Genomic DNA, 13,003 nt, shown 5'->3' with positions numbered 1-13,003 from the left:
CAGAACAATTTGCAAACTTGGAGCTATCAGAATTTCTTTTCCACTTACAAAATTGTGAATCCCTCATCACTTGGTAAATGGAAAATCAGAAGCTCAACCCCACTTGAAAGCAGTACACGACAAACATTTCATAGAAGAAAAGGAACAATTGTTATTACGAACAATAATAATCACGGCATTGCAGCTATGTGTGCTGTTTCAGGGCCTGGTGTTGCTCACGCTGGCTCAGTGGTTTGGCTTTCTGGGACGTCTAAATGGGATGGAGCCATTGTTAATGTTATTATTTAAACCTGTGCTTTTTCTGCTAGATGAGTCCTATCCTATACACAGGTTATTATTTACCGAGGTCATTATTGTATCTATCATTCTCTTTAAACTTAAGGTAATTTGCCTCTTTATCAACTGAAAATGATCAGTTTAGCCAAGCACTGTACACGTTGTTATGGCTCGTCTCAGTGGGTTTCGTCTCATACAAAAGGAAAAAATAATATGTTTACAACCTGGTTTAAATCTACATAGTTTGGGTCATCATTTCAATTGATTTTCCAAACATTTTGCTGTTAAATTCATTGCTGAGACGTGGGGGTGTGGTGGCTCTAACAAACTTAACCTTGAACGAAACAAACAGAAAGTAGTTTAATTCATTGTGCTGCCGATGCACCCACTGGAATTAACAAAGCCAATATCAGCGTGGAGCAAAACAATTTACCTCTCTGAACGTTTGCTGAATAATAACAAAGAACCTGATGGCTAATAAGCAGAGATTTCCCGCTGAGCCAAAGTATAGATTTCTACTATTTACCTCTCCTACTGTGACTGTTTCTCTGTTTCAAATTATCTCTCCATTTCCATTTAGTCATTTCTTCCTTTCTTCTCCTGTCTTTTTTTCTCTCCTCATTTTCTCTCTGCCCATCCATCTCTTTCTTCCGACTGTCAGCATATTGCGGTTCCTCTCATTGCTGTCTCCAGCCTCGCTCTTTCTTCCATCCCTCCTTCCTCTTCATCCTGACTTTTCAGCCCCTTTCTCACCTTCCCTGAGTCTCTGCCTTTCATTTTCCATTTTTTCTCTGACATTTTTTTTCTACTCCTCTCTTCTCCCACAGGCACTCTGTCTCTCCTTCTCTTCCCCTCACCCCTCACCCGTCATCCATCCGATCATCATTTCTCACCCTGTCATCATATGATTTTTTCCCTCTCACTTTTTCTTCTTTTTTCATCTGCCTCTCTCACCCCTCTCCTCTTCCTCCTCCATCCACCTATCTATCTGTCATTCTTCCCTCCGTTATTACACCAGAGTTTTCCCTCCCGCTCTTGGCTTCTCTTCCCCTTCATCCTCCTTTCTCACTTGGTTCCACTTCGTCCTCAATCCACTCATATGCCCATCATCCCCCCCGGCCCTGTCATCGCAGTGTGATTTTTACAGGAGCTTTCTCTTTTTCCCTCATCGACCCGTCCTGCCCAATCCCCACCTACCTTTTCCCATTCCCCCTCTTCCTGCTCATCCTCATCACAATCCATCAATATTTATTAATTTCTTCCATCAAAATTTCTTTCCCTCTGCCCCCCCATCTTCCTTTCCTCCTCACCTGTCTGTCATCATGTCATGTTTTGACATTTACCCCATTCTCATCTAGTAACTGTCTTCACACATCAGACCATTTTCATCTTGTTGTCACTTTGTCCTGTCATTTTCCCCACCCCCCCACCCCCTAGTCCTCTTTTTGACTTTATCTACCTTTGCTATTCTACAGCTCTTACTATTTACTTTGTGAAAAATGCAGATGGAAAGAAGCAATGCAATACAGTTATCAGACTCAACAAATTGAGTTTTCTTTGGTCCAAAAGAAAAGTGGACTTTCAATTCAATTCAATTCAATTTTTTTTACAGTGCCGATTCATAACAAAAGTTATTTTTAAGACACTATACATATAGAGTAGGTAAAGATCACACTCTTTATGAATTATTTATGATTTAAATAGACCCAACAATTCCCCCATGAGTAGCAACAGCAATCTTGTGCACACAGTGGCATCGAAACCCTTCCCTTTAACAGGCAGGAACGTCGAACAGACCCAGCTCCGTGGAGGACGACCATATGTCTTGACCGGCTGGGGAGGAAGAAAAAGAGAAGGAAAGAGAGAAGAGACAGAATATTCAATATTCGGTGATGTTGGGATCACATAATCTGGACTAGCCAGCAACTGTAAACAAAAGTCACATGGGTTCACAGCATGTAGCTTGTTAATTGGGCAGTGTTGCGGAAACCTGTCGTCACCCCACAATGTTAGACATTTTGATTAATGTGGATAAGGTCCAAATTAATTAGATTCAAGTTTGTGTAAATTTAATTGAGCTTGATGGACTTTCCCTCACTCTCTTTGTCTGGTGCTGATCAAGCACAAAAGGTTATGACTGAAAAAGGACTTTGAGTTTCCAAACACATGAATGTGGTTCCAGAAGACATGTCTGAAGTAGATTTGTTCCAGTACGGAGGTATTCGGTATTGGCGAGTACAAAGGTCTATAGTCGCTAAAAAAAATCTGCTTTAAAGTAATTTTATTTATGTTCTTTTTCCGTTATGACCGTTATGTCTGTCAAACTAGACAATAAAAAAGTTCTACAGCATTAATTCCATTTATGTATCTGTTCATGCTCAAACCAGGCAGCTTTGATCAACTATGAATCTAGATTCTGTTACTGCATTGCATATATTGGGGGGCTTTAGTGGAAACTAGCAGATGCCATTAGGAGGACCAGAGACGGCTCTGGAAACAGACTGGAATGGAAGATGGAGGTAGACATGCATTATTGTTTTCACAAACGGTCTGTCAGAATATAATGACAATGTCACCAAATATGAAGAAAAAACTTTCTCATTCTCAATCCTAACAAAGAGCACCAATGTTATCTCAGACCGATGCTTTTTCAGAAGTCCAGCGGGGTTATTTGGTGCCGCAGAAGTTCTTGCTCTCATTTGAGTATTACTTTGAACAAATTGAAAAGTATGTTTACTGCAAATTTACCCTTCCTCTCACCCCAGTCTGCCTCTCACCATTCCTTCATCAATCCTTGCATTTTATTTCCAGCCTGTCATCATTTCACAGTCCTTCTCAGCTGTCTCGTCTAATTTATTTTTCAGTCTTTCACATCGATCTCTAGCACCTCACATGCGTCCCACTTTTCACCAAGTCTGCCAGTATCATCTTTTTTCCTGTTTTCCATCTCTTCAGTGTTCACTCCTCAACATGTTTAATTCATCTTGAATCTCTTCATCTTTTCTCGACTCTTGTGTTTTTCTATGAAACCCACACACTAACTAACATGATATGTAACAGCAGCATATAAAGCACAGATACAGCAGAGTGTCTTTTTTTCTAAGATTCAACATCTGCTTCAGTCAGCTAGATAATTGCCATGTGTTTGGAGAGGCAAGGCTGCATGGGAAGAATGTATGAAATAATGGGCAGCAACAGTGATGTGTTAACAAACATATTTATACTTTGATGGATAGATGGGCAAAGCAGAGGTACAGTGAGAAGATGTTTTGTAACCCTTTGATAAATCCCACAACATAGTAGTGTTTTTGAATAATTAGAGTATCTCTCTATGGAAGCCCCAAGTGGCAAGCAATATTCTGTTTTTGTCAGGATCATTTTTCATTTTTTTTCCCCTGTGAAAAATCATCTGTGAATTTGAGTGAAAAAAAACATTCAAGGCTTATTTTTCTAAGTTGAAGATGATCCTGGCAAAATAAATAAATCTTGCTTGCCTCTCAACTTTTAACCTTCTTCAGATTGCAGTGGAAATAGATACGTCAACAGCCATGTGTCTGTACAAACACAGAACTACATCAGTGAGCTGTCATCACAGGTTTACATTTAATGTTGATGCTTTCAAAAATCGGCTGACACTGGTAGAACTTTAAATTAGTGTTTAAATGATTGATTATCGTGAAGTTGTGCATGCTTGTGCATTCAATTTCCTTGAGGGCATCATCCCAAAGGGATCAATAAAGAGAAGTCTAAGTTTAATGCTGGAAATTAACACTGCCGTGATATTGTAAGGAATAATGACCAGATTATATTGTGCATGATCGTTGTGTCAGTTCAGATTCAGCTTCCTTAGGAAACACACTGTATGTTTGAGAGAGGTAATCCATCGCTGCAAAGGAAGAAGCACCACATGAATGCCCCCCACATGAAAGATGCAAAGCTGTAAATGATCTCTCTTTTAATAAGAGTGCCGCTGTGAAAGATGATACATCATTAATCCCTTTAAATTTTCCCCTGAGTGAACCAATATTGTGTGCTGAAGCTACACTGGGCAATCATTTATGTTAATAACAAGATGTGTTATATCCCATTTTCTCCTTAGGGATTGATTTATACACTAAAGCCATATTCGGACAGGAGAAGTTAAATGTGGGGACGTGGGGTAAAGTAATCTTACCTGAGGATGTCTGTAATATAAATGTCCAAATTGCTCGGGATTAAGAAATACCTGTATTCTGCCAGTGGTGGAAGGGGTTACTCGATTAACATACTAAGTCACCTCCCTGTCGCCATGTGCATGCTACTTTGCTTCATGATATAACAAAATGAATTATCTAAAAAAAAGTGATGAGCGTTTCCTCAAGCGCCTCCATGCTATAAAATGTGTGGAAACTACGTAATGACAGGACAGGATGGACTATCTGCATACATTTTACAGAGGGTTGTATTCGGACGGGACTAGTGTTACCTGAGGCCCCATTTTAGACAAGGTGAAATTGACCTTCCCCACGTCCCCACATTGTACTAATCCTGTCCAAATAGGGCTTTAGATTGGAAAAATGACTCTTCTGCGTCTGGTCCCTTTGGTATCATTTAGTAAAAGCATCACTGGAACTGCCAGATTGCTAAACAAAAGTATGCTGGGCACATTTTACTAATTTTATGGGCACAGTTTTCTGGGTTTTGAAGTTCAAACCATGTTTTAAAAGCTCTTTCTGCCTCTCATTGCTATTAAAAGCTGCCAACATGTGAAGCCCTGCCTGGTGCTGCTTTAAAGCCTATATGTTTATGTTTTTAGCTTTGTAAGCTGATGCCAAGTCCAATCCACTGAAGAAAACTTGGCACTTAAAATATGAAAGTTAACACAAGGCAGGCGGACGTGCAGTGTTCTCATAGTTCTCATAGTTATAGTAAGCAACAATGTAATCATTTAAAAAACATTTAAGCTGCACGCTCGTTATCTGTGCTTTCAGAATCGCTCGTTATCATACTATCTGTCTGGAGATGTAGTTCAGGTTCAGCGTGTCTGTGTTTGTTTATTCACAAAAGATACATGCTAGTTTCCTTTTGTTTGGCCCGAGTGTCCAGTGTGATAAGAGCCACTGACAGTTGATGCATGCTGCGGGTGTGGGAAAGTTTGCCAAACATGTCAGTTTTTCAGATTTTTTTGTCTGTTGAACAAATAATTTGCTTCACAATAGATATTTGCATTTGGCCTTTCAGTTTTTTTATTTTATGTTTTTTGTATTTATTGTTGTTCCTTATAACCCTGCCTGCGTGTAAACCAAATTGCCCTTTGGGAACATTTAAAACTTGACTCTACTCTCCCCTATGCAGAGTCAGGAGTCAATTAGCTTACTTTAAATTAGCATAAAGATGAGAAGTAGCAGCTAGATACTTGTTTGTGTACAGAATAAACCAACCAAACCAACAAGACCGTACGTTTCATAAGTGTGCTTTAGAGGTGCTGGAGTATTTTGAACTTTGTAGAAAGCCAGGTTAGCCGTTTTCCCTGCTTCCAGTCTTTATGCTAAGATAAAGCTAATCGACTCCTGGCTCGAGCTCCATAGTTAATGCACAAACATCACAGTGGAATCAATTTATCATCTAACTCTCTGCAAGAAAGTGTATTTCAGGTTAATTTCTTCCAGATTATGTTACAACAAGCCACGAGTCAATCTCCGCAGATTATAATCCTTCATTTTGTTTTCCCCTCTTCTGTCAGAGCTGATCCAAAATGGCCGCCTGCTGACGCTGCCTCTGGTGGCAGGAGACCTGCACTCCCTGCAGCCTGACGAAGACAGGAGGCGTCTGTACGTGGCCATGAAAGATAGTCTGCTGTCTACCAGCCTGGACGACATAACACAGAACCCACGCAAGGTTAGAATGGGAGGACACACACATTCTCATACCATCTGAGTCAAGGTACAATACAAACATACTGCAGACAAGCTGAGGGTTGATGAAGGCTTGGAGATAAACACATAATACACACATAAACACATCGTAGATTCAGATAACTAATGTGTCAGGGGTCAGGTTCTGATGGGACTAATTACTGGTGATATGAGGGAGAGGAAAGTCACATACCTCTGACCACCTATCCTTCTCTAATCCCTTTCTTTTAATACAGAAATACATTCTCTCCTGTTTTCTTTTTTTTTTTTTTTACCTTTATTAACTCATAATAATATGAATTGACAGAAACACCACGTTGACAGAAACAGTATTTTAACAGTCTCTACCACTGGCTCATCTTGCTCCGACTTGGCCACTCTATTAAAGCTGCAGTGTCACCATTTCATTCAACCTCTCCAAAATATGGACTTTTTTATTAGTTTATTTGTGAATATTTGAAAAGATTTAGCCTAACACACCTGTGTTAGTTGTGGAGCTTAAAGGTACCCTTTGGTATTTTCTTTAAACTAAAGTAATGTTTACATTCAGTTTTACTACAAAACGAATTGTGTGTTTCCTTTAGGTCTAACAAGCCTTTTCCTTTCTCATATATTCATTACTATATGTATTTCAAATTTTGCATTGTTTACATCCATGTAATAGCTGACATTCTTCCTTTTTCCTGCCTTTGCTGGCACATTTCAGTCTATCTTGGAAAATCAACACCACCTGTTGATCATGGGAATAGACACCATGGGTAGGACTGTGCAACAGGACATATGTGTTTTTGTGTTTGTACGTCTTATTGTGCTTGTACAAGGTAAAAAGAATAGACACCCAAACATCCAAAATCACACAAGAAAAACATCCAATCCACTTAACATTTTTTCTTTTTTTCCAAGCACTCCACCTATTTTGTGCAGCTGCTCTGTCGCTTCCTTTTTCAGGAAAATATCAGAACAAAGACAGAAAAGCCCATTTGTGGGAGCAGATCATCCAGACACTGAATGTTGGTGATGAGTATTGACCCCGTACGAGTTGTAAGCTTGTTGCTGTGTACTCGGCCCTCTGTTAACGTAGTTTTAAGTTAGCTACCTAGCTAATGTTAATGTTGTTGTCATAGAAACAAAACCCACGGCTAGTGCCAGGACCATTTCTGTCAGAAAAAATACTATATGGACATTTGGACACGAACCCTAACCCATATGTACTCTACTTAACTACTACTTGGACACCCTGAATGAGGTATAAAGCTCCTGTTGCTTAATTTTCGTAACTTTCCAAGCAGACTAACAGATAGCATGATAATGGGTTCCAGTTAGACCGCAAATTGTTTTCTGCACATTTCTCACATTCCTACCTCGACCACTGTACACGTTCACTGACGAGCAGCAGAACTCTTGTTGGCGCCGGAGTGATATTATGCCGTGAGAGAGCAACAGCTGAAAGGTGGATCAAGTTATGAACACCAGTGAACACATTAACCTGTGAGCAGCCTGTTAACAAATAGTTTTATTAGGGCTGTACCCATATCATACCCCCCCATGTAGACTATCTGGTAATCAGTAAAGTCCATTGGCATGAGTTTCAGTGATGATTTAGACCACATTAACATGTGGCCATCAAATGCAGCCCTCAGCAGTTTAATAATGAAGCAAACATATTTTTACACTTCTCAACGGGTGCACGAGGGATTCAACTCAGTGGGTCTGGTACGGCAGCTCGGTGTTAGAGGATCTTCTCATCTCACCGGTACATTTCCTCCAACCCCGTGCGCCACAGCCAACTCTAGGTTGCACTACAAGTCGATTGGGGGGCCTCCAATGGATGATTCCACTCACTGACTTTTAGGGGGCAGCCCTTTATTATATTTTCTGTCGCATATTTATTGATGTCTTATACCACTGAGTGCCTCTGCTTTTGTACATTTTTTGATGGAGTAGATTAATCAAGTTCTTGTAAGGGTATCAAAATTTTAAGGACCATGACTTTCATCTGGCATCGATAATATGAAGCCTAATGATATGAAGTTTAAAACCCTGAGGCAGACCCCCTGCTCTGCACTGCCCTCTCTTCATTCAGCTGGTCAAGCTCCCACCCTGACACACGTCACTCCCAATGACGGTCAATCACAATCCCAGTGTAACTGTGTGTCGCTGCACACTAAACTCCTGCCCTGCTACTCACCATGTACTCACCTGGTACAAATGACAAAACATATTCAAAATTAATGTAAGCAATATTCATACTCAAAGGAACCCAAGCAGGAAACACAACGACTTTTAGGTGCACAGGTTTCTTTTGAAGAGTCAACAAAGGCTTCTAGATATAAGTTACAGGGTTAGACTTCGACTTTGACTTCTCTTTATTGATCCCTTTGGGATGACTTCTGCAAGTCTGAAATTGAATTTCCAGCAGCTTACAGAACACGTGTGGAAAATTGGGTATAAAAAAGGTATAAAAGAAGAAATACAGTAAAAGACAAACAATAAACTCTTAGCTAAATAAATATAGAAAGTAAAACAATAAAACAGTACACCATAGACTCTTAGTTAAATATAGAAGGTAAACAATAGACAGTAAACAATAAACTTCTTAGCTAAATATATATAAAGTAGAGAGAAGAATGCAAGTAAAATAAAATTGACGGAGAATAAGTTATTGCACTTAAGCGGTGGGTTGTTGCAGTGCAGTATCTTGGTTCCTCCTGCAGCATCACCTTCAATCCAGACAGACATGTTGACGGTTTGCTAACCGCTTAAGTTCAGGGTCACAGCGACAGTACTGCCGTTTCATAACGCTGCCCTCATCAATGCCCTCATCTGTCAGATGTACATGCAAGCTATCAGAGAGCCAAACAGGTCGGCAAGCAGGCAAACAGCCAGTGAAACAGACAGATAGACAGACAGCAGTCAAGCAGGCCAGCCACCCACTCAGCCAGGCAGAGGGCCAACTAAAGGATAGATAGTCATAGTCAACTCATAACTCGGCTCTGTGCTGGCTGTAAAGTTATATATTTGTACATTCAGTATTTATAGTCTGTTTATACTGTTCCAGCCTGTGTGCAGTGTTTTCCCCTGTAGTGTTAAACCACGGACAGTGCCATATTCTCTACATTTCTGTTTATTTTCTCTGCTACTGGCATCCAGAGCTTATCAGTGCAGCTTGAGACCAACGTATTCCTCCTTTTTCATTTCTTTATCTTCATGATTTAAACTTAACGCATACTTTGATATATATGTGCAGTCTTATTGACTCAAAAAAAGGGATTTTGGCACACACAGATGGACATGTAATCAGTTCCTGTTCGAGTGCCAAACGTGATGCTGGTGTCTTCAGTCATATTTTTCTTTGATCAGGTCAAAAAAACCCTCATGGCATTCCTTCTGTGTGAGTCTACAGCTGGTAACCCACATTACACAAAGGGTGACCAAGGGTTCAAGTGGGGTTGTGGCTTTTTGTTGCATATTTCTGCCTTATTCATTCTCACTACTTCTTTTATTTACGTTTATCTTTTTACCTTTTCAGCACTGGTATTCCAAAATACAGCAATGTGTCATTTCTCAACATTAGTTTTTCCTCGTTTGATTCGTATAATTCCTTATTTTCTTATCAGTGTATTCTACATTCTGCGTACATTTCCATTAACCAGAGTCTTTACCTGGTGACAATCATTTAGTGGTGGTCCATGTTCCTCTCAGTGTGTGGTATTTGGAGATAAGGGGGAACGTGGTCTTTTATCTAATCTGATCGTCTCGGCTCCGCAGCGGGCTCTGCGGGAATGACAACAGCAGGGAACGATTACTGGACATCCAGAAGAAATTGTTTCCTGAAAGCACCGTCATTTATCATGAATCACTTTCCAATAGTTGGTGTCACATTGTATAGAATGAATCAAATTCAGACTCATAAGGGAAAAACAAAACAATACAGCAACTTGAGAGTTTTCTGTTAGAGCACAACATCCATGCACAGATCATGTTCTTTAACTGTTAATGAGGACGCATCAGAGTTTTCATTCGGGTTGATATTTTGACACTTTCCATTTTAAAGCAATGTGAACTAAAACAAAAGTTAAGTGCATTTCCTTCAGTAAACTTCACAGTTTCTATGGTATGTAGAGATAAGTAAGGGCGATCAGTTATTGTATCGATTCAATCTCTGCTTCACCGCTCCGGTCTCTGGAGGAATGACTGACTCAGGAAAATATTTAGATTAGTCATGTCGCTGCTATTTGACAGTAAGCCACACTTCTCTCTCTTGTTATCTATACCTCATGTATTATTTCCTGACCAATCGGCTTGACATGAATTAGAAGTGGAATAATCTCCATTTTTATACTGATTGTGCTAACATGCACACAAACGATGCACTTTAATGTGAGAAAGACAACAAATGCAGGACACATGCTGATTTAATTACACAAGTTCCAAGAAGCTTTTAGTCAGTTTTTGACAAATTAGTCCAGTGGTGAAGTCATCCATTTTCTGATCAGAAATAAGTCCAAACCTGAACAGGCCTGGAGCAAATGTGACCTGATTCTTTAAAACCCTGGGAATTTTATTCAGACATTGTGATTCAGCCAGTTTTAAAAAAGCGAATAAATGTCTCAAGCCTTCACGAAAGGCTTAATGTATCCATGTCTGCCCCTGAGCCATTTGACAAGTTCCATTACTTCTGCATTGGAGAGGTTTTCCTCTCTTTTTCTTTTGAAACAGTGTCATTTATTTTCTTATTTGGCAGCGATGCACATGGCAAAGAGCCTACATACATGTGGAAGAAAATAAAATCTAAAGTATAATGAACCAGCCTGTGGGCTGACTGATGATCAGAAAAAGAAAAGGAGGCACGTATGTTGGCTTCTGTTTGGGCAAACTGTCTAACCAAAACAAATCAGCCAACATTTTTCTTCCAAGCCAGAGTGCTGTTCTTTTAACACAATCTGATTCTTCTTAGGTCCTGTCGGGTCCTATAAAAACTTATATACATCAGATGGACTGAAAACTTGTGGCAATGGAAAATAAATCTGACATGACATAGAACTAAGTTAGAAGAGCTGGAACCTATTTGAGTCTTTAGATTTTCAATAGGGGCCCTCAAACGTTGTCTTAAACCACAATTAAATAGCATCCTAAGCTAGGAGTCTTTAATATTGCCACAGTCAGCAGTAGTTTACTGCTGTAACGATCCAGTTGACACAACTGGAACTGACAATAGTTGGATTATGTGCACATCAGGGCTTAGCCTAGACTTTTTCCTTTGACAGGCAATATGGATGTTAATATTCCAGAATAATACATATAGAACAACGACAGAACATATATTTTAAATAGCAGTATGATAGCCTACATTTAAATAGCAATAAAACTAAATAAATCACAGAGGCTACCATGCAAGTTCCAAATAAAACAATTATGACACCACAAATCCAAGTATAGTGCTGCAACATAAGAACAGTCAGTGCAAACAACAATAAAATCAGAACTTTCACTGTCAACAAGCGTTGGACAATAGAGATGACACCACGCTAGGCTGCGGTGCTCCGAGGCCTAGCAGGACAGGTGATGGCAAACTACAAAACATTTCATTATATATAGTAGTAGCAGTTTTCCCTGCCGGGTGATCTGGACGTTTGATGGACGTCTTGACAGCTCCCCAGAGGTGAAGCCAAAACATCTGGATCAGCCTCTGGTGGCTTGCTGCAGTATAGGTCATAAATCGAAACCCCTTCATGTTAGCCGATGGGACATGGGGGAAACCAGAAAGGTTAAATACATACACACAAAAAAATCCCCAGATGATTTCTGTCATTTTATGTAGTTCTTATCACACTGATGTTAGTTCAAGTTATTCTAATAAGTTCAGTGTTAATTAGTTATTTGACAATATAAAAATGGGGTGAAACATCACAATTTGCAGCTGTGATCGACTCTCGGACTTCGAGGACACTGCTCCACTGCCTGATCCCTACTGAGGAAACTCTGCCTCCAAAATAAACAAAATGGTGGCGTCTGTAATCGAGATATTTGGCTTCACTTTTGTATAGTGGGAAGAATCGGAGATGTGTCGTTCATCTTTATGCACAATCAATGTTAAGAACCAGCGTTCAGGCAGTTGTGGGGATGACAAAGGCACCAATCTGCCTGTTATAAGTCAGTGTAGTGACAGTGTTTGAAGCTGGTATTTTAAGGTAGCTAACATAGTTACATAATGTTATGCTATTAATTATTTTGGTAAATTACTTGTAATACCAGCAAAAATGTTAACCCTGGTGCACATGCATTTGTGGCTAAAGGCTGTAGTCACGGTCAAAAGATTGTTCTGTCATGTAGCCACCATCAGTGCTGCTCTGACTCATCATTAGGACTCAGCAGTGCTGCCAATTGGTTTTTTTTTTCCTCCTCCCTAAAGCTGCCTCACAAGAGGTATTAAAATCTTCCTCTTCTCCTCCTGCCTTTTTTTTAAAGTCTATATTAGTCATGTTTTGCAGACTCTCCCTGTTTCTCCTTCTTGTCAAGCACCTGCCAATGCCAAAAGCCTTTAATCTGGGATATGGAGAGAGTAATAAAAACAGTTTTTAAATCTACTTTTCTCCCTCTTTGTTTTCTTTATCCCTCTTACTCTCTGTAGCTGTTCTGGCCAGCCAGTCCAGACCGTGTCCAAGAATGTCTCATGGCTGGGAAGGATCCAGAGGTGATTCAAGACACACACACACACACACACACATACACACACACACACACACACACACAAACACACACTAGATTGCATAAGCACAGCAATATGTACCACAGGAACTACTGTGTTACACGATATTTTACAAAGATGTGCA

At 39.9% G+C, this 13,003-nt stretch overlaps 1 protein-coding gene across 2 annotated transcripts in view; it reads left to right on the top strand.

Moving 5' to 3' along the window:
* Positions 1-13,003, top strand: part of sema3h (sema domain, immunoglobulin domain (Ig), short basic domain, secreted, (semaphorin) 3H) — a 61,237-nt gene that overhangs the window by 16,673 nt on the left and 31,561 nt on the right. For both annotated transcript variants that reach the window (XM_083920660.1, XM_083920659.1), the window contains exons 2-3: positions 5,999-6,153; positions 12,802-12,864. In XM_083920660.1, coding sequence (XP_083776786.1) covers positions 5,999-6,153; positions 12,802-12,864 — 218 coding nt within the window. The remainder of the gene's footprint in view (positions 1-5,998; positions 6,154-12,801; positions 12,865-13,003) is intronic.

The sequence above is a fragment of the Echiichthys vipera genome (genome assembly GCF_963691815.1).
Source record: "Echiichthys vipera genome assembly, chromosome: 9".
Lineage (NCBI taxonomy): Eukaryota > Metazoa > Chordata > Actinopteri > Perciformes > Trachinidae > Echiichthys > Echiichthys vipera.
This window is presented reverse-complemented; position numbering and strand designations above follow the sequence as displayed.